The 22999-nt window shown below is 38.7% G+C and overlaps 1 protein-coding gene across 2 annotated transcripts in view; it reads right to left on the bottom strand.

Annotated features, from left to right (window-relative positions):
• Window positions 1-22999, bottom strand: part of ARL15 (ADP ribosylation factor like GTPase 15) — a 398389-nt gene that overhangs the window by 190874 nt on the left and 184516 nt on the right. For both annotated transcript variants that reach the window (XM_029940907.1, XM_029940906.1), the window contains exon 4: window positions 7384-7592. In XM_029940907.1, the coding sequence (XP_029796767.1) occupies window positions 7384-7592 (209 nt within the window). The remainder of the gene's footprint in view (window positions 1-7383; window positions 7593-22999) is intronic.

The following is a 22999-nucleotide window of genomic DNA, read 5'->3' as shown; positions in this document are numbered from 1 at the left end:
GAGAAAGTCAAACTCTAACTGTCCTAGTTATGATTACTGTAAAATATTTTAAAACTTAACTGGAATTAGAAGTGTTAAATGTAAGAAATGAGGGGTGCCTGGGTGGCTTAGCCAGTTAAGCATCCAATTCTTGATTCCCACCCAGGTCATGACCTCATGGTTCCTGAGATTGAGCCCTGCACTGGGTTCTGGCTGACAGCACGGAACCTGCTTGGGATTCTCACTCTCCTTCTCTCTGTGCCCCTCCCCCCACTTGTGTGGCAGGATATGCAACTCTCTCTCTAAATAAATAAATCAGCAACCAACTTTTTAAGAATTTAAAAATGAGAAAAAAAATCCCTCTAAGTTTCATTAATGTGGAACACCTTTACGACAAAGCTAGATTTGTTCTTAATACATTGAATGTATTGGTTTAAAACCATCTCAATTATGTTCCCATCGAGCTTCATCATGTACCAGTCTCCACATGAGAAATACACAAGACAGTCTGCAATGCTAGCAACTGAAGTAAGCTCTATATATTTAAAATATAGGCGATTAATAACATATTAAAGGAATATTATTCAGCCAAGATGTCCTGCCACTTTCTATGAGGGATTTTGGGGAAAAAATTGTAACCTGTTATAAGCAAGGTACTCAGGCAGACAAACACAAATTCAAGTACATAAAAATGCATGAAAATAAACTCTTCTAAGTCTGGCAAACGGCAGACTAAAGCCTTGCAAGACCATTACTATGGTTGGAGTGGTGTGATTTCGTGCAAGATGCAGTTTATGAGTAATATTCAAAGGTCAGGTTTGGTGTATTGAATAAGGAAAGTTCAAGGATGGAAACATGAGTCAGATGAGGGAGAGTTAGGGAATCTAGATAAAACTGATGGTGTCAAAGCCAGGAGGGAAGCACGTATGGGAAGACTCAGAGGTAGAACTCATTCCAACAACATATAACTGAGCACAGAGACATCAACAAGCCGGAAGTCCTGTCCTTCAAGGAGCTTCCAATCTTAAAGGGTAGACAGAAAACTTACAATTAATTCTCTTGGATATGCCCAGGATGCCATGGGAAGTCAGAAGGAGAGCACCCAGCCCAGCCTTGGATGTTTAGGGAAACTTCTTGATGGGACCTATAATCTTTAGGTGCTTTTCCTAGAGCAACAGAAATAGTGAGCAGTAGCTCAATGAGAGTGAGAGAAGGGAAGAGAGTTCAAAGGTTAAGCACATTGACATAGAAGATTGGTCATGTTTCACGTGCTTCTAGAAGGAATTAGAAGATAGTACTGGTTTTTAATACTTGTATCATGAAAAAACAGATAGGAAATTGGTTCTTAATGGTCTATGTTGAAGGGGGGGGTCAGGAAACTGCGCAGTACTGCAGAGGTGGGAGAAGTGCATCCTGAAACACCTGGATGTGCAAAGTAAGAGGAAGAATTGGAGGAGGTTCCAAAATTTGCCAGCTTTACTTTAAACAAAGATATGCATTTGAGAGACTCAAGGAAGAAAGTGGAAAGAAACAGGGGTTTAATAAGAGAACATAATGAATTCTTGTTATATTTTTAAATGCATTATACTGTTATCCCACCTAAATAATTTTCTTGAAAGGATGGACCTTTCAGACCACTTGTTAATGGAAATTTATTAGTTCCCAGTGGGGAGGGCACATTCTCATAATACTGCTTGGTGGGTGCAAGAAATACAGATATACAAGTTCTCCTGAATGCAAAGATCAAACTGGCTAGATTTAGAATTGATGGAATCAAACATAAAATTAGTTTTTTCAAGGAATGGGTATAAAAAAATACATGAATGTACAAGAACATACCCCGACTCTTGGCATTCAGATAAAAGTTGCTCTTCAAAATATAAAAGCGTCATTATTATAAATGTAACTATTGCAGTGGTGGTGATTTCAGCTTCTCTTACACGTTAGTAAACATTTTTAGGAGATCACGGAGTCATTCCTCTAAACCCTCTCTCATTGTTTCCCCCAAGATTAAACTGTAACAGAGTAAAGTACATCTGTAAGGAATGGACAAAAAATAATTTGTATCTCATATCATTTTAAAGTAAGTATATGTCCCATAAGGGAATTTTCAGACTGCTCACACAATACGTATGTACACTGCTCTCAGTGAAATCAAATCAGTATTCTACGACACTGCCAAGACGCAGGTCAGGATACTTGGAAGACTCCTAAGATTTAAAGTGTATGACACTTTACAATCATTATTGTACAAACACACACACATTTCTCTCCATATACAGAGAGTAATAATAAACTAAGTATGTTAAATGATTTAAACACTGCTTTGTATTTTCTAATAAAAGATTTGTCACGTAAAACCAGAGATGATATTCACTACTTTATAGAGATATCAAAACAAAACAAAACAAAAACATCACTCTACCGTTAACAAGTGTGAGTGCAGAATAAAAATTTTAAATTAGACGCTTACTATTTGCAGACCAACAGTGCCCAAACATTTCAATCCTTCAAAATTCTCTGACCCTTTGTGGGAAGGGGAAAATGTATGCAATTTAGAAATAATGATCCATAAAGGAGAATTCTAATTAAAGGCAGTGGTTCAATAACATGACACACGCACCAGCACTCTCTTCCACAAGAGGTCTATAGACTAAAAAGTGAGAAGGAGGTGAAATATTCATGATACACTGAATACTGAAAAGTTTTTTTTTTAATATGAACATTTATAGTCAAAACATGGGCTAAAAAGGTAAGTTTGTATCATTATAGAAATACTTGCAAATACTCTACTCACATTTCTATTTTGTTCCTTCTAAATAGAACCCCACATTCAATGTGCATCACACTAACAAACTGGGTGACAGTTCCAAGAAAATGCAGAAATGCCGGGTCACAAATTTTAACCTTAATGTTGCCATCCTAAGGTAAAAGCTGGATCTTCTTGAGGTACAGTTAATGAGCCCTGGAACCAAATCATTTGTCCTTATAGGTTCACTTCAAAAATCTCTGTTTCACGGGTTTCACATTGCTTTGTATTTGCTTTAATACAAAATACTTGACAAAGTTATTTCAGTAGTTTTGATGTGCTATTTCTAAAAAAGGTAAACATTTTTGAATTAAGGATAGGACAAATATCAATTCAGATTAGGCTGCTGAAAGGTTAAACCATTTCTTTCATGCTGACAAAACGTGTCATTATAGGATACGGTGATGCCCAATAAAACAAAAATAAGATTTAAAAAAACTAGGAAGTAAAAGAGTCCCAGTTGGAAATTGTGTAGAGGGAAAACAGGATTACATTTATTGGTTACTATATCAACTTAACTTCTCATAAAATCCTCCTGATCTTTTAAATAACTTCAGAACTGAAGTATGCTCTCTTATGGGAGTTGTAAAACAAATTAGATACAATTACCATCCAATACAAATAAAAAGCCAACCTATTTACCCTTAAGATGAATCTTGCTTTAAAGCCTGATTATTTAAGTTGGACAAGAATGTTCCCTAATGAATCAAGTGGGCCCCTTGACTTAATTATAGATTTTTATAATCAGTTTTCTATAGAGAAACCTAGTTGGTATGAGTAACTTCTGGAAAACTGTGGTAACTACACCTCCCCAAACATCTGCTGCAAGAACTGCTTGGCTTCCAGAAAGTACGTAAAGGGTGTTCTTTTTCCACAGTGTTTTGCGACACCAAAAAAAAAAAAAAGGGATTATTTATTAAAAAAACACATTTCTACTATCAATTCTCAAGACGTAAAATCTTAAAAGGCTGTTAAGTTAAACACAGGTCATTACCGGGTTTATTACAGAAGGCGAACTATGCAATGTACAAGACTCCACTTGCATTCTAAAAGGTAACAAAATAATTGGGCATGTTGCCCTCTGTCTGTGGGTTAGAAAGTAATTTTAACCATTGTCTTCCTTTCTTAACTCCATTCTCTACACAAACATTCCAACACTCAGAGCAGAGAGGGGACTAAATATATAGAACTTCCTGAGATTTTCATCCTCTGTTGGAATCCCAGGGATAATTCAGCTTTCTCCTCTGGATCTCACCAGCTTCTAAATGCAACAACATTCTGTTATGCTCATTAGATGATAAATAAATTCTCAAAGTTTTACTCCAGGACAGGATAAGTAATCACAATTTTTTTTTGCATAATGCATTGAGCACAAAATGTAATAATTTCAATGGGAGGAGGGCAAGAATCAATGAGCCTTTATGACTCGTCGTTTTTTCTTAGCTGCATCAAAGAATTGTTCAGTGCTTCTGGTGAACTGAAGCATTTTCCTTGATTCTAAAAGAATAGAATTTTGCCTCAAACTCACAGCTATTTTGCAAAGTAAACATCCACCCTTCGTAGCATTTGGAAATTACACGAAGTGCACACGAATTAGCAGGTACAAATGAATAAGAATGTAAGCAATGGAGTACAGGGGCATGTACTACCTTTACGATAAGGAAAGGAGGAGGAGCAAACGGAGGACCGCGTCTGAATGTACTTCAAATGACATGTCAGTCTGTGCATTTTTTAATCTTCTACCCCCTCTTCTACGCAAACCTACTCCCAACCATTTTGAGATGACTGTTTATTAGAAGTTTAAGATTTAGTATTAACAATTCCACTTTTATGCTAACTTATTAATAAGACATCGATCCCTAAAACATTCCTGGAAGCATTTCAACAAGGCATTGTTAACACACTATTCTGAGAAACCTCTTTGTCATTTAAGACACGAGAAAAATAGAAAGTTTCCTTTTCTTTTTCTGCCAAATCCAACGTATGAGCACTTCGTTATGTTTCGACAAGCTTCAAGATCTCTAACAGAATCTCTCCACGTCTTGAGTTAAAATCTAAAATGTTAATGTCCACCTGAACAGTACGTGCTTATACAACCATAAGGACAATACCTTAAACAGTCTTCACAATGCTATTTGCAAATTCCATTACAAGCAAAAGTTTTGAGGAAAAGTCATTTAAAACTGGTATAAATAGAAAGGAAAGTCAGTCATACATGATACAGGATATACAAATTTTGAATAATTTTCAAATCATTCTGTTTATTCTACATTTACAGCCTCTGTCTCACTAAAAGATGAATCACAAAAAGATATTTGCCTATTTCTTAGGAAAGACATTAGCCAACACAAAGCCTATTCCGAAGCAATTGTTTAAAGCTATCTTTCTCCCATGTGACAGTCTTTAATTTCTATGGAGGATTACCCGGAGTTATCTATCTGGTTTCAAAAAAACATTAGTTTCAATTTTAAGATGTCTGAGGAAAACAGTTTCTTAAATTTAAAAGAAATTCAGCTATTGTACATCACTTGAATAAAGCGATTTGATGTTGTAAGGTCACTTATACATGTATTTCATGTTTTTTTTTTCTCCATAATATTTTATTGTCAAATTGTTTTCCATACAACACCCAGTGCTCTTCCCCTTAAGTGCCCTCCACCATCACCACCACCTCTTTTCCCTCCTCCCCCTTCCCCCTCAACCCTCAGTTCATTCTCAGCATTCAATAGTCTCTCAAGTTTTGCATCCCTCTCTCTCCCCAACTCTCTCTCCCTCCTCTGTTCCCCCTGGCTCTCCATTAGGTCTCTCTTGTTTTCCTGCTAGACCTATGAGTGCAAACATATGGTTTCTGTCCTTCTCCGCCTGGCTTACTTCGCTCAGCATGACACCCTCAAGGTCCATCCACTTTCCTATGAAGGGCCATATGTCATTCCCTCTCATTGCCATGTAGTACTCCATCGTGAATATATACCACATCTTCTTGATCCATTCGTCAGGTGATGGACATTTAGGCTCCTTCCATGTTTTGGCTATTGTTGACATTGTTTCATGTTTTATTATAGATGTACTACATATTATTTATGTACAAAATATTATATTGTCTATTTGTATTCTGTAACGCATACATATATTTCCCGCAATGAAGCTCAGACCAATGCATTCTCAGCAAGTATCTTATAATTTATAACACTCATAACTACCTACGATTAGACACTATTACATCTACTCTACAGGCAGGAAAACTGGTGCTGAGAAAAGATTTACCCAAAGTCTTAAGAACAGATCAGGAAGGCACCACAAGTTCAATACTGAAGATCTGCACATTAATGACTCTCTGATTTTCATTGCTTTGTTTCTACCTTTATTACTTAATATTATTTATAAGACATCTCACAAAATCTTTTTTAAAAAGGAAAAAGGTGCTTGCTGACTACTTAATGCTGAGTGAAGCAACAGAAGATAGGCACGAATTCTCTTTAGTAAGAAACCCTTGCCTTCTTTAAAATTTTCTCAAGACTAAAATGAAAACGGCCTCAATATAGTACCTCTTCTGCTTCATACTTTAAACTTCAAAGTAAATTATCTAAAACCAACCCACCCACTTAACTTAAAAAAAAAAAAAAGCCTACATTATTCCCATTTTACTGATGGGAAGACAAGCAAAGGAACAAAGCTTCTTGCATGGGTCCCACATTAAGGGTGAAACGAGTCTGCAGTTAGAACATCTTAGGTCCTTGATTTCTCATCCAATGTATCAGACTACAGGGCAGTGTTACTCTTATTAATTATAATATTCCAAAGTCACTAAAGAAAGCGCACAATTTTATGAAGGAGGTGGGAGAAACCTACCTTCAAAGTTACAGGTGTAAACGAATACATAAGAAGTCTTTATTTCACTGTACTTTGGGTAGAATTCACTATAATTCAAATTTTAAAAATTATTTACCTATCTTATTCCTTCAGTATTCATGAATCAGAAGCTCTGCTGGGCCAGACACTGGACTTATTTTTTTGTCCAGAACCAGACTCATGCTTTTATAGGAGAGATATGTGCTAAGAAATGAAATTAATGGGGAAGATAAAGAATGGGTCCATATTAAAGTGTATTTGGTGGCACAGAACTTGCAAGATAAGACAACAGTTTTCAGCCTGGCTGGCTACAGAATAGGACTCATTGCTTCTAGTCAATAGTGAGCATTTCAGAGGGACAAGAACATGACATCTGAGGGCAAGTGATGCATGGTGACATGCATGAGGCATTCCTTGAAAAGCTGGAGAAATGAATAACGAACTAAGTAAGCTGGTGAGGTAAGAAATGTTAAATAACCAAGCCTTCAGCCTTTTAAGACAGATGAGAAAATATTCAGATAAGTCCTCTAACTTTTGCTAAAGTTAAAAAAAATGATGCTTTCCAATGAGAGAAAGGTAGATGAACAATAATTTCTATAGATTGATATAGTCTTTCTACTTTCTCAGGAAATCAGGGTTTTGTGTTGAACAACACAACTAGCATTTTCCTAATCATAGACAAGTTTTGAGATTCCAGCAAAGCCACAGCAAACAAGACAAAGAGTTGTCACGTTCAGGAGACATACCTCTTGGACGGATCGAGCAGCTGGCTTGTCTTGATGATTGGCCAATATTAAAAAGGGTAAAGTGCATAACTGTGGGTGCTGAAGAGCTGAGTGCAGTTCACTCCTAGCAGTTTCTAAATCATCTTCTGAAGAGGCACTGTCTAATACAAATATTACTCCTTGAGATCCTTGGTAGTAGCGACTCCAATATTTCCGGATATTATCAGCCCCTGTCAAAAATAAAAAAAGTTCCTTTTAAAAATAGCTTTCAGCAACTGAAAAATACTCAACAGTCCTATTGGTGTTCCCGATGGTAATTCCTACTGAAAACCAATGTGGCTTTTAAAAATTAAGTGCAGAGAACATGGTTGACGAGGACAAAAAGGATGAGAGCCAACAGGTGGATGTGGCCTTGAAAGAGAACACCCAAGTTTATCAGTCCTTCTTCATAGCTATCTTATCAAAATATGTGAGAAAGAACTAGGATACTTTTTTTTTTAATTGAAACTCAACATTTTCCAGATTTTGCTTCCTAGTCCTAAATAAAAACTACACTCTTTATAAACTGAGTTTGAGTGTAACTCAGAGAGTTAGTTACATAACCCAGCTGTTCACTGAGGCTTCGTCCCACACAATGAACATGGCCTTGAGGACAGTTTCTAAAAGACCTACTTGCTGATCAGAACAGCCTTATTTAATTTCATCTAGAAAGTGAAAATAGCACAATACTTTTATATATCAAAGTGCTGAAATCTGTGATGAATTAAAAACTTGATACATTTGCATAAACCCACTTGGCAATGGGCATACTCATGGTCTTGATATGATGGAGTGTTCACAAAAAAGACATGGAGATTCTCATCATCCAAGGCCACATCTTATTCCTCTTTGATTTTCCAACATCCAGCTATGTATACTTAAGGTTCAGTATAAGAAAGAGAAAAATGAGGGAAGGAGGAAATGAAATTATACACTAATTAGGCTTTATGGATTTTAAGACTAGAAAAACCTGTAAAGACTATGCAGTCCAACTGTCTGAGGAAAGTGAGGCCAAGAGAGGTGAAGTGACTAATCCCCATTCATGTGTCTAGTAAATCTCAAAACTGAGATCTGCATCTGAGTAGACAACCCACCCCGGGAGGGCCTGGGCATTCCCTACTACATCGGGATGGGTGCTTCTCTTCCCTTCATTCTGTTCATGAATAGCATGGACAGTCTGTGTGTGTGCATGTGTGCGCGTGCGTGTGTATGGAGAGTGGGATTATTGGTTATACAACAAAAATTAGAGAAAGGTATTTCATTAATTATTGTATATGAGCAAGCCTTTTTTTAAAATAATAGTTTACTGTCAAATTGGTTTCCATATAACACCCAGTGCTTCTCCCCACAAGTGCCTCCCCCCCATGACCATCACCCCCTTCCCCCAACCCCCTCCCCCTTCAGCCTGCGGTTTGTTTTCAGTATTTAATAGTCTCTCATGACTTGCGTCTCTCTCTCTCTCCCCAACTGTCTTTCCCCCTTCTCCTCCCTATGGTCCTCTGTTGGGTTTCTCCTGTCAGACCTATGAGTGCAAACATATGGTATCTGTCCTTCTCTGCCTGACTTATTACACCTTAAGGTCCATCCACTTTGCTACAAATGGCCAGATTTCACTCTTTCTCATTGCTATATAGTACCAGTTAGTTACTATATGTTAGCCATCCATTGAATATTTAGCTCCTATATTGGATATACTGCACTAAGTGTTAGGGAGAAATAAGGACTGGAGTTGATGTGCACTAACTGACAAGAGCCTAATCTGTGCATCTCTTCTCAACTCTAGTCAATGATGCCATATTGGTAGCTTCAAACTGGATAGGGTGGGACTATTTTCACCATCAAAATCAAAGCTATTATCACGTCTTTTCTTCCCTGAAAGGTCAACATACCACTGGAAGGCACTAAGAAGCCCATATTTTTCTTTGAGAAATAGAAAAAAATTAATAAAGTAATAAAGCTCTGTGGAGAGGCATTCATTAGACGTCGTGAGTGCAAGAGATGAGGCACCTCAACCAGGCTGGGCAATCCTCTTTAAAAATAACAGTTACCAAACACTCCCTACACTCCCAGCACAGTGCCAGGTTATTTTCAAAAGAATAGCTCATAGAACTCTTAGAGCCAACCTGAGAGGGAGGTATAATTGACTCAGGACTTAAAACTTATAAATTTCAGGTTTTAAAATCCAGGGTATCCATCATAATACTATACTGAAATAACCAGCTATATAAGAATGTCAAGGATATTTAATGCTGAATAACCTTAAATACATAAAGACATGGGATGTGGACAGCGTTAACGCAGATCAGGCAACATCCAACCAAGAAAACAGAAAAAAACAATTTAAGCCACAGCTTTAATATAGGTAGTTAGTTACATGAGTGACGGTCTAACTAAGAAAAGTACAGAGACACTGAAATCAGCAACACTTTAAGCCAGGTTCCCAAGGCACAGAGTCCAAGACCACATTTCTTGAACACCTGATTATAGACAGTGCTGTCAGGAGAAACCTGGAGGGAAGGAAGCAAGCTAGAATTGGGGAAGGGTTATAAGCAAAGATATTGTTTCAAAAATCTAGCCTTGGCCTGATCCAATGAGGAGCTCTAGAGCATGGACTCAACCACAGAAGTTGTCCAGTCCAAAGACAAGGAAGCTGGGCTGCTAAGCCCCTGTACAGTCATTGGCTATGAGCCACGCCTAGGGAACAGGAGGGGGTAGGGGTGTGAGCTCATACTCTCCCAGACATATTTGGTGAGGCAATTACTGTCAGCCAAGGGCAGGCCTCTGGAGAAGGGTACAGGTGTGAGTCATTAGCAGCCAATACTCGAAGCAGCTGGGAGATGGATGCACTGGTCCAGTAAAGGAGATCTGGGTAGGATACCAACAGCATCTGCTACAAGCTACATCCAGACATTATCCATATGCTAGAGAACCATCCATAAGTTTGAGGAGCAAAAGTAGCAGCAGTGTTACCTGATGGGAAATGTTTAAAACAAAAATAATGTGTCCATGTCTGTACATAAGTTTATCACAAATTTTACTAAAAAATGTGTAGCACACAATTTTCATATAATATATACAACATGCTTTACTATAAATTCTATAGAGTTCATTAGTGCTCACAAAATGCTTTCATTGATTTTGCCCAACTTTTGTAATCATAGCCAACCAACAGTTGCAAGTGACCAAGTGCAATTCCAAAGTAAATGCTGGTGGTGCTAATAAGTGTTTTTATGTGTATTAACTCATTTACTCTTGACCATCTTATTAAGAGGTAGGTGCTGTTATGGCTCTCGTTTTATCAATAATAAAACTAAGATATGAAACAGTCACATAATGTGGCCTAGGTTACACACCTAAAATAGTTATCTAGGTCAAATGTGATTGAAATAGAAGGATCATTAACTGGAAGGATGATAAAACTCAACAAAGAACTCTAGTACCACATAAGCCAAGAAGCGAAAGAAAGCAACTTATCAGAATAAAAGGTACCTAAGTGCCTATATATATTAATGCTCGAACTGGGAACATGTCCAAGAACATTTCCAGCCAATTAATTCAATGAATATTTTTAAGTACTATTCTATACAAGCCACTGAGCAAGGACTTATAAGAAATAGTTAAAACTCCATTATTCCCTTAGACCAAATCCTCAAATTCCTTAAAATAACAGTTACTACAACAAGGCCTTTAAACATATTGTAATAAATACGGCCATAGCATTAGAGGGGTGCAGAGAATCAAGTACAAAGAGAATACTTGCATGTTTCAATGGAAATTTTCTATTGGAAATACATGGGACATATTTGAAATCTAACTCACGAGGGTCATCTTTTTCAACAAGAATCTATTTCCATCTGCCACATTTAGGAGCACGTAAGACACCAGAAAATGGTGAGACAAAACGACCGTAAGTCCAATGACTGTGTTGACGGATGAAACAAACCCAAAGAGAAATGCTGTACTTTCTTAATGGATAATTGATACCTGTCACAAAACAGCATTTTATATACTGTTAAGTGAAACTGCAATACAATATAAGTTTATTTTGGGGAAAAAAGTGAACTACAAACAGCTGAGTTAGTTTTTTTTTTTTTAACAGACTTTCCATTTGTATGAGATATAAATTGTTTAATTTTGGTGGTTAAAATAAATAAAAAAATAAACTAAAAAACAAAACAAAACAAAACAAAAAAACATCCCTTCTTTGACATACTATGTAGATGATACATTATTAGGGCAAAGACCCTTTTCTTTAGTCTCCTGCCACACAGCTATCTGTCCAATCTTAGCATGTCTAAAGTTCATCACCACAAATGGGCTTGGAATTTGAAATTCCAGTTCAGCCTTTTGCACAATGGCTTTGGTCATCAGGGCCGAAACCCCAAGTAGCCCAGGAAATCAGGAACGGGGTGAAGGGTAGTATTGAGTTGGTTGGTCCAGCTGAGAGGACCTTCGATGAGCCACCAGATTAAAATGAGAAATAGATAGGTCATTAACCCAGCTGCCAGATGATCTGAGAAGTGAGCCTAACTGGGAAAATTAGGAACACTGTTTGATGTCCACATCCCAACATTCCTCACCCACAAACCAAGTCCAAAGGGAGTAACATACGCAGGACATCACATCATAAATGGCCTGGGGCCACTCATTTTAATGACTGAATAGTGCATGTTTTGTGTCACTTAAATTGGTATATAAAGAAGTTAAACACCAAACCCAAACCTGGCCTATATTTTGCATTTGGATTAAAAAACAAAGGGTATGTTAACAGTGGAGAGGTTGGGGAGGTGAGGGTGTTACCCAATGTATGAATTACCCAATGTCCGATACTGCCTTACTAAAGGTTGTAAGGAGCCCTTGGTATCCTAACAGTTCACTTGGAAAGCCAATCAACCAGGAGAGCCTGGTTCAAGCTACTACAAGAGGAAAGACAGAAGATGGGAGCATAATGTGTCTTCATTATACAAAGTTCTTCTGTGCGGTGCACTATGGGAAACTACGGCAACATTCTCCTATTCATTAATTCCTCTAATGTTATGTTTACTGAACACAGGGCACCATCCCAGGCACTGGGGATATAGTAGCAAATGTAATAGACAAAAGTTTTCATCTTTATAGTGCTTACATTCTTTACCAGTAGAGCCAGCCTACCATTATAGAGGTTAAGAATGCCACATATTTGTTTTCCAAGCTCTCTTGCAGCATGGACAGATGGCTCTGTTTTGGCAAACTGGGACTCAACACAGGTCTGCCGGGAGTTTTTGGGAAAAAATGTGCCCCTCATAAAAAGGGAGATATCCAGAGAGTCACCTCTCTCTTCTAGCTTTCAAATTCAGATGATAAGCTTCCCAGCAATCTTGAAGGAGACATACCAACACACTGAGGAGGTCACAGCAGGAAGACAGAAGGCCTGGGTCCTTGAGAACATCGCTGAGCAGCGGTACCAACCACCTATATTATAAGGACTCTTTACTTGTGAGCATAGTGAATGCCTAATTACTCAAGCCAATATCAAAGACTATTTTATTATTTGTAGCCAAAAAGATGCTTAGCTCCCTTAAGTTAAAAGGCTGTAAGTAAGTTTCTTAAAAGAGTTTTTCTTTGAAAGAGGAAACCAATGAGCTCAACAAAAGGGATACACGGGAGTCAACAATACGAACAGTTGTTCAAAGTTGTCCCTATGGAAAATCTGACCTCTAGACCAGTCATGTCTAACTGAACTTTCTGTAATTAAAAAAAAAAACAAGCCACTAGCCATTGTGGCTACTGATCACTTGAAATGTGGCCAGTGTAACGGAAGAACTGAATTTTATTTAAATTTACTTAAATTTGAAGTTTAGACACCGTATGTGGCTGGTGGCTACTGTATTGGACAGTGTGTTCTAGATATTTCTCTAATTTCCTGCTGCCTTGAGTAACTGCTAGAAGCCCTGCAAAGAACAGTTAGAGATCTAATCCTATCTCTGAAAAGAAAAGCCATGTAGCCATGCTGGTATCCAAGGTGAGGTCATTCCGATCCAAAGACAAGGGTGCCAAAGGGTGACAACAACAGGCTAACCAGAATGAGGGTGTCCACTAGGGTCAGCCACCCTCTCATGGCACAAAGAGTCAGGATAGGGAGTCAAGACTGTATTCTCTTTCTATCCTCTTACCAGTCTTAAGAAAATGGAGAATGAGAATATTTTCCATCTGGAAAATTTAATGAGATTGGATAAATGAAGCCAGTTTTAGAGAATTTCAATTGTAAATTACTTCTTCAAATTTTAGTGAAGGAGGGTATATCCTCGGAACACAAGTTGCAACAGTATTACTTTAAGAAGAATGATTTCCAGCATAGGGAGAAAATGTTCAAGGGCAGGACAAGACAAGGGACAGAAAAGTATTAATTTTAAATTCTTTTTTTTTTTTTTACCCCTCCCATATATGGAATCTTGGGTCTTTCTGATGGGTGGTTCCTTCATTCTTTTCGTCTTCTATACATCAGACCCACTCAATCTGTTTCTAAAAATTGAAATACTAAGAGTCCAGGAGGACTAAGACATACATACCTAAATTCAAACTTTTGTTATGGACTCCCCCGGCCCCTGCTAAAAGCACCAAAGTATCTTAAGTTAAGCCCTCCTTAAATAGTCAATACAAAGTTATAAAAATGTGAAGATTGAAAGTCAAGTTCTCTGAAGGGAAGTGTACTGTTCTATTTTGCTTTCAGAGTCAAAAACCACTCTAGATAATTACAGAATTTTAGAAAAATGAGAACTGATCAGTTCTTTATGGAAAACAAAACTGTGGCCTTCACGATAGAAGAACCACCACTGAACAGGATAAACCGTTGAGCTGGAGAAGCCCAAAGTCCTTAGGCCCACAGTAAGACAAGCTGAGAACACCCACATAGAATATAAAAGAGGGTTTACACCTAGTCGTCATCCACCCCCGCCTCACCAACATATTACATCACATCTAACTTTGTAAAGGTGTTTATAGAAATCACCTCACTTAACTTTTAGGAGTTATCCTTATTTAATGGATGAAGAACTTGGGACAGAAAGTTTAAACACTTTTCTCCATATCCAGCTAATAAATGGTAGATCTAGGACTCAAACTGCGGACTATCTGGCTCCAAAGACCATGTACTTTTCTACTACATGGTGCTGCTTTACAGTGTGGGAGGCTCCAACGAAAGGGAGAAAAGAGAAGAACACACATTCCAGGGCAGAGGGAGTGGCTGAGAGAATAAGATGAAATTGGGAGTGGGTGGGTGGTAGGGCACAGTACAGATAATGAACATGAGAGAAGTCTGAGCTGGTGACAAGTAATGGCCAGTGTGAAGACAGAATGTGGATGGCTTTGTAAGTGGGGCAGTGTATGGCTTGAGGCAGCAGCAAATGGTGAATTATTACAGAGCCTTGGGGAACACGACCTGGCAGCTGGTCTTGTCTTGCTTAAGGGTCCTGTTGACCATCCATCACCTGTTATAGTAATGTAATTATGGTAATTGTACTTAGGGCAGATAGTATTACCTACCCATATCTCAGCTTCTTCCAGTCCTAAAGCCTCTAGATTTCATAAACCTATATGTATTTTATTTAAGAGAAACAGAAAACAGGCATGCAAGCAGGGGTGAGGGACAGAAAAGGAGGGAGAGGGAGAGAGCAGGGAGAGAGAATCACAAGCAGGCTCCACATGGGGCTCAATCCCATGACCCTGGGATTATGACCTGAGCCAAAATCAAGAGTCCGACAATGACCAACCCAGGTGCCCCTAAGATTTCATAAACCTTAAAAAATGAATACTCTCTGCACTCCTGGACATACAGCTAACTGCAAATCTTGAAAAGATGTGCTTATTAAGGTCTTCCTGTATTTATTGGAAATCTATGAAAAGATGTGGGCAAGAGAGTTCCTTCCTTCTCCCAAATGGTGTAAGGGAGCCAGCACAGGAAATATGTAAACAAATAGTTTCTGCCTTATTTTGGACTCCCCCAGTGCAATGGGTTTATTCAAGCCATGAATGCAGGAAATACTAGTGGCAGAGTCAAGAAGTGGGGGAGGGAAAGAGTCCACCCACAAGAAGAGCTATCCAGCCAGCAGACCACTGTGGGTAGCCTGAGCTTACTCATACTAGATGTGGGAGACAGGCACCAGTGGGAAGCATTTGGGTCCTCATCCACTTACCTCCCATTACTGGTTGCTTGAGAAGCGCAAGGCATTATTTTCCTAGCATGTCTAGCTTTGTCAAGGCACTGAGGTCTCAATAATTCTTGAGAGTGAAGGGCCTAAGACCCCATAGGGTTTTAGAATAGTACATACTCATTATCTTTAATATGCAACGGGTACCACTGAGATCCACTAAATCTCAGGCACATTTGGAGTTGTTTTCCAGCAGAAATAAATGTGTTCCACTGAACCATCTTTACACTCACACTATCTCATGTCCAAAGATAGGTCAGCCAGAGGTGGAAGCACAATTGCAAAATTAAGAGGCCTATATGGAAATCTTAATAATCTCCTTGGTCTCATGATTTTGGAATTCTTACAGTGGTCACATGCTTTAGGGACTAGAAAGGTTATGACAATAACCTCAGAATCTAAACTTCAAATAGCACAGCCCCAGAAAATTCTGAAGCAGGTGGTTCTCAGCTTTCCTTTTAAAAAACAAAATACCCAACACTAGACAAAAGCTGATGCACTCACTAGTTGCCCTGTTCTCACCTTATCCTGACCCTCAACAAGTATTCTGGATGTCCATGTTACTCAACACACAACTGTACCTCAGTACCTTCAGCATCTAGACCTAACAATCATACCTGAGGACTAGGCCTGCCATCTGATACCTGCCCTCCTCCACGTTCTCACCCTGGTCCATACCCTCCACCACTTTCCATCTGGATCACCAGTATGGCTTACCTAACTGGTCTCCATGCTTCTGTCAAGCTAGTGCTCTGACTAAATTATCAATGCTTGTCCAGGAAACTAGCTCAAGCTGTATCACCACTCTGTTAAAAAAAAACATGAAATGTCTACATAATCTGGAATTCCCAAGCCACATGGCTTAGCATGTACGGTTCTCTGTGATCTGGCTCCAGCTGACCATCCCCACCACTTGTTTCCATTCTGCTCCTTGTACGATCCACAAATGCAACTTGCTCTCTCCTGGACCAGACCAAGCTTTCACTCTCATGCCTTTGGTTGTGTTAGCCCCTCTGCCCGGAGTTCCTACCATGTTAGTTCTTGTACATTGAACCGCCACCTGCTCGTCAAGGACCAGATCACCTATTCCACCGAGCCTTCCATGGTCTTCCAGCTGGAAATCATTTCTCACAAACTTTTCATCTATTTCTCTTGGTGCTGTTCAGAATTCTTTCTACCCTGTAGCATAGATATCTGAATAAACATTTCATCTTCCTGGTTAGCCCCAATGAGACATCTGGGAGATTTGTGCATTTGTGTCTCATTTCCACACTCTGAATGCATCTAACACGATCTTACACAATCTTTTTTTTTCAATGAATTGGTTAATCTTTTATAAAATGTTTACTCAGATTTCTGACATGCAGAATGTAGAATCCACTGAACAAAGCATTTCATAAAGAAACAAACGGTGTGTGTGTATGTGTGTGTATGGTAGAAGTTTGTTGACTTAGCATGTAGTTTTTAGGTTTCTGGCACATATTCTGTGAAGAATCACTCACCCGACATTTTTTACCGAGAAACATTTTTAATTCCACATACACAATAAAACAGTTTCATGGCTATGCCTTTTTCAGAGTTCTGTTTCAGTATTTGCAACTGTGCAGCACAATGTTGCATGTGTTAAGCACTGCACTAAAACACAAATAAGAGCACTGCCCCGTTTTCTGTGATCCATCAGCCTGTCCCGATGTTCGGCAGAGCAAGCAGCCTTGAGAAACTGAAAGTGTGGAAATAAAGAGCTGTGGGAAGAGTTGTGGGAAAATGTTCCCCTCTGGACTCCGGTAACAGCCCAGGGCCCACTGCCTAGAAGACCCACAAACCCAAGGTGATCACAATTTGCACGACTCCACATGTTTACTAAGCAGCAAATTCCTGAGCAATTGGCCTAACACAAAAAGCAAAAAAGCACATTTTATAGTATTCTGGAAAATCTGGTGGCCAGACTAGGAAAGCTAGTCTGGGAACAATTTTGTTGAAATTGTCATTGACTAAAGCAACAAATTGGGAAGAGCCACAACGAGAGTTTTCTGGCCATAGTAGGGGTTTGTTCCATAGTCAGGGTGAAATACAATCTTTTCAAACTGCAGAAATGCTATAGCATTCTAGTGTCGCTTGCCATTTCCTCCACCAGTAGTTTTTATTCTAAAGTTTAACTTATACCAACCATGTGACAAAATGGACAGATAACATGGGGTTCTAGATGAACATAAATTCATAGCCCACAGAAAAACTTTAAAACTATCTATAAGCTTTGACCTTCAAAGGTAGAATATTAGTCTCTCACTGTAATTTCTATCCTGTGATTAATTTGGCCTCAAAAAATTACTAATAACTTACTCATGTAATAAAACCTTAAGAGAATTCAGCTTGGTTCACAACATTTATTTGAACCCACCCCCATCTACCCTTTTGTCCTTTACTACTGGGTCATTCTTGATGGAAGGCTTATCACAACTCCTTAAGGGAGATTTCCGCTTTCTTTCATGGACTATTCCTTGTGTTCTATTTGTGCTACCCTATGGATTATACAAGTTCAGCGAGGATTCATGTGGAGGCCTAAGCATAAAAGAGGAGCAAATAAAGCAGTCCAGGCTTCAGAGAAATGACACCAGTGTTTATTAATGTACATAAACTAATATATATTATAATCTGAATTATGCAATTGGGCAGGTCAGCGTGCTTTACAAATCATAAATAAATATGGGCAGTTGTCAGTGTAGGAATCAGTTTATGCTCTAAAACTTTTGGAAGGCTCCAATTTTTTCAGAATTTGGCACACAATTTTCCTTGAAAATAAACCAGGACACTGGAGTTGGGTTTAGTCATGAAAGGCTGGTTAGCTTTGATAGAGGGTAGGACAGCGGAGTGATTCACATGCATTCTGAAGTCAGACTTACTGGGTCCAAAACCTAGTTCTGCCACAGGTTGCCTTAGTGACCTTGCTGTTTGAAGCCTTGGTTTCCCTTTAAACAAAAGGGAAAAAGAACACTTAGGTACCCAATAGGATTGTAGGGATTAAATTAGCTAACTTATCTGGCATAACGCTTGGAATGTTCTATATGTTCAGTAAGCCTATTGAACTATAGTACTAACCTAAATGCCTGAGTCAGGAATTTTTGCATCTGTCTATAACCCATTCTCTCACAGTCACAGTTTTTTTGTAGCTTTTACATAAATGTGCCAGTTTCACCAGGTGTCTATCCATCAACTTTGCTAAGTCTACTCAAGATCCTCCTTGCTCGGTGGGTTCACTCCTATGTCTCCAGGTGTTCATGCAGACTCTGGCACGGAACAGGCTCTGTATTTGTTGACAGAGTAAGTGAAAGAAAGGATGGATGTGTGCATTATTTGCCCATGGGTCTGAGCATAAGCCATCTCATTTTTATATAGTCTAAAATACTCTTCACTGCTCCCGCCCTTCGTTTCCTAATTCTTGTCTGAAATACTCTTCTCTCTGAGCTGCTTCCTAAAGCAGGGGAATTCCTTTTTGTCCAACGAAGGAAGCTTTCCCTGGGTCCTTCCAAGTTGCCACTATCAAGGGAAAATGGTGATAAGATCTCTCCACCTGAGACAATTGCAAATGAATAAACTCTTTGTAACCACAGCTGGATGACTCACATTAAAATGTCCTTAATCAGACTTTTTTTTTTTACAGTTACTATATATTTAAAAGAAATTAGCCTACTACATCACACACGCCATTAAACAGATTTTTTCATGGGTAACCATATCACTAAATCAATAATCCCCAATCTTCTGTCTTAGAAGCTATGTGATGTCTCCAATTATCTCAAGAGGCAAGTGGGACTCTCAAAAGGAAATTAATTTTAATTAATTTTAAAGTATAAGTATGTATGCAGCATCCAGCACTTGGGGACAGAAGGTTACAGAGAATAGTGTCACTGCATAAAACGATTAGGAATCCGTGCACTAGCCAAAGAGAAGACAAATGAGTTTGAAACATTGCCTGAGGTCAAGCACTTCACTTCCAAATAGTTTCTCATGAAGAACACACTCAAAAGAAAAGAGATAGTGCGATTTAAATAATGCTAAGCCCACTGTCTAATTTTTATTTAGATTGGGATAGTTAAAGAATACATTTGCCTGAGAATAGAGATTATATGAAAGAAATGTTTATTAGGTATCCCAGCATTCCACAATGCTGATTTTCTGAAAGCCGTGATATTAGGCTAGGACTTAATTTCAGAGCTGACTAATGAGGACATGCCGCTCCATGCATGTCCTTCCTATTTTAGGTAAGTGAAACAATTATAGGGTGGACATGAATAAAAGTGACTATCTGACAGAAATAAGATCAGTGTCCTTTAAAAAAAAAAAAGCCAACTATTTTCAACACATTTATCATATACTGTTGCTATTTTGAACAGTTTCTTATACACAAACGACTAAATCACACACAGCAATAGTGTGAGGAAAAACACACTCTCTACCTCATTCCTGTTCTTTGGTTTGTATTCTTCACGATTTATCCCTTCTTTAATGTTGTCCTTGCTATAAACCTGAAGGCACGCGTTTACGTGCATACACACATGAACACAGTCCCATTATACAAGTCAACTGAAGGTTATGTATCCTTGTAAATAACCAATGTTGAAAATGACTTCTGCACCAAAAGTAGGCAATATTAAGAGAAATGACCCACATTTTTTATTTCCATAAAGCCAGGAACCACATCATTTCTTTTTTTATACCTGCCATATTGGAGTCACAGGTACTCAAATACAAGATTTCTGAGTTTACATGAGGAAGGTGCTGTCAGGAGAAGCACAGGATCATCCCAATGGAAATAATCAAAAGTCTCACAGAGGCACTAACAGCAAAGGCTACCCATCATGGGAGGCAGCCTCCAAGAGGCTACCAGTGATCCCCACTTCTTGGTACTGAGGTCTTTGTGTAATCTCCTCCCTTGAGTGTGGGATGGCTAGTGCCTTACTTCTAACCAACAGAATGTGACAAAGGTGATGGGATGTAGCCTCCATGAGTAGGTTACAAAAGATTGTAACTTCCATTTTAATAACAGATTAGCTCTACTGCCTTCCCAGTCAGGACACTTTTATGAAGCAAATTATTATACTGCAAAGCCACATGTGCCAAGGAAGTGAACACATCCCCTGGCCAACATGTGGCCCTCAGTTTAACCAACCCCGAGGAACTGAAATCCATCAAGAAAAATGTGATCTTAAAAAGAGATCCTTTAATGGCCACATAGTTCATTGTATAGATATACCACATTCTGGCTATCCATTCCTCTGCTGACAGACATGTTGGTTGTTTCCATTTGGCTACTGTGACTAGAGCTGCTAGGAATACTGATGTACAAGTTTTTGTTCAAACACCTGTTTCCAATTCTTTTGAGTATATAAGTAGGAGTGGAGTTTCTGGGTCACATGGTAATTCTATATTCAACTTAAAAAAACATACTTCTTTTTTTTCCCCCTCTATCAGTCTCTAATCTAAGTTTGTGGTCAATTGTTACATAGTGATAGATAACTAACAAAGTTAAAAAAGAATCTACAGTTAGACAGCAACTTCCAAAATGTGAACTAATGACCTAAAGAGGGAAAAAACTTACCCTAAGTCTTACTGGCAACTTATTATTGCTCTACATAAATAGCATCTACTGATTTCTCAACATGCTTCTTTCAAAAGTGACATTAAAAAAATTATTGGGAGTGCTTATTGAATGCCATGTACTGTGCTCTACTGTACAGGTAAGAACACGTAAGCAACATGGTCTCTGCCTTCAGAGTACACAGATCTCCAATTAAGAATTCCCTGATTTTCCCCAGAATTTTTTCCTCACTTTACATATCTTCCTCAGAAATGCCTTTCCCTCCTCCCGTTTCATTTATTTCTACTATGTAGACAGTCTACTCAATAGCTCTTATCTAATTTTCTCCAAAGCACCAACATTCTGATTTCTTACAATCTATCATATATTCCCTTCTAAAGTTTCCTAGGTATTTTAAACTCAACTTGTCCCCTTATGATCTCATTCATACCACACATTCTTTTCTAAACCAGTCTCCTAGATTCTCTGTCTGGGGATTGATGGCCACTCAAAGTATGAATTTCAAGAGTCATTCTTGGGGCACCTGGGTGGCTCAGTCAGTTAAGTGTCCAACTCTTGGTTTTGGCTCAGGTCATGATCTCACAGTTTCATGAATTCAAACCCTGTGTTGGGCTCTGCACCAGCAGCAAGGAGCCTGCTTGGGAATCTCTGTCTCCCTCTCTGTCTGCCTCTCCTCCACTCAGGTACTCTCTCTCTCAAAATAGATAAATACACTTTAAGAAGAGTCATGCTTTTTCCTACTAGCCAATCATCAATCACCCAACTTTACTCTCTGCTAAGTGCCAAGCTCTTGGATACTTCGAAACTTCACCATGCATTTTTCCCCTGCTCCACTCATGCCTTACCTAAAAAAAACCAAAAAACAAAAAACAAAACAACAACAACAACAACAACAAAAAACCCTATGCACTTTACAGGTCCAAATCTAACCATTTCCTCTAGTGAAGTCTTCCTTCATTTTTATAAAACTGCTGTCTCCATCCTTTGGTATTCTAAAACTACATATTCCTTGAATGTTAGGATACTCATAACATTGAAAGTGTTTCTATATATCCAGTTCCTAATGATTGTCCTGGACTGAAAATCTATACCAGTTCTTTTGTATATGTATGAAGGACCTTGTATAGAAACAGGCATATAGTCTTCAATCAACTCACGTGTGAATTAAAAATAGTCATCTGATTTATATTACTCATTCACTTAATCAATCAACTAACAAGTATTTACTGAGTGACATCTATGTCCCAGACATAGCTTGGGGCACCAGAAAAACAGTGGCCAACCAGGTGGAATGTGGCCCTTGCCTGACTCATGAGCTCATAGTCTAGCAGGTCCCTGAATTGACAATACCTTTATGACACAATGTCATTTAGGCCTCAATTTACACGTGCTGCAAAGTATTTCCATAACAGCATACTTATTCTTTTGATCCTTAACTAACAATTGGAAAGTTAAGTTTTTTAGAGGAGCTATAAATAATTTTACTTCCAATGTCATCACTGCATTAAACCCCCCCCCCCGCCCCGTGCAGTCTCAAGACATATATGACCGTACAATGTATCTAAACATATATGGGTTCCCCAACCATCCAGAACACAGCTAAAAACCAGGAGCCACGGGGCAGAACTGAAAGGCCCCAAACGAGCATTCTAAAGCTCACATGCTTAACCACTCTAAAAAGTCCCTCAGGCCCACACAAAAATCTTGCCTAGAAAAAAAATGTGATCACACTTAGTTTCTTGGCTCCCTGCTCAGAGCATATTAGAAGCAGTAAATCATTATGTGGGAGACAGAGGAGAACTAGAAACCACCAGAG

Source organism: Suricata suricatta, chromosome 6, assembly GCF_006229205.1.
Source record: "Suricata suricatta isolate VVHF042 chromosome 6, meerkat_22Aug2017_6uvM2_HiC, whole genome shotgun sequence".
Lineage (NCBI taxonomy): Eukaryota > Metazoa > Chordata > Mammalia > Carnivora > Herpestidae > Suricata > Suricata suricatta.
Note: the sequence above shows the minus strand (reverse complement) of the source record. Positions and strands in the feature narration are given on the sequence as shown.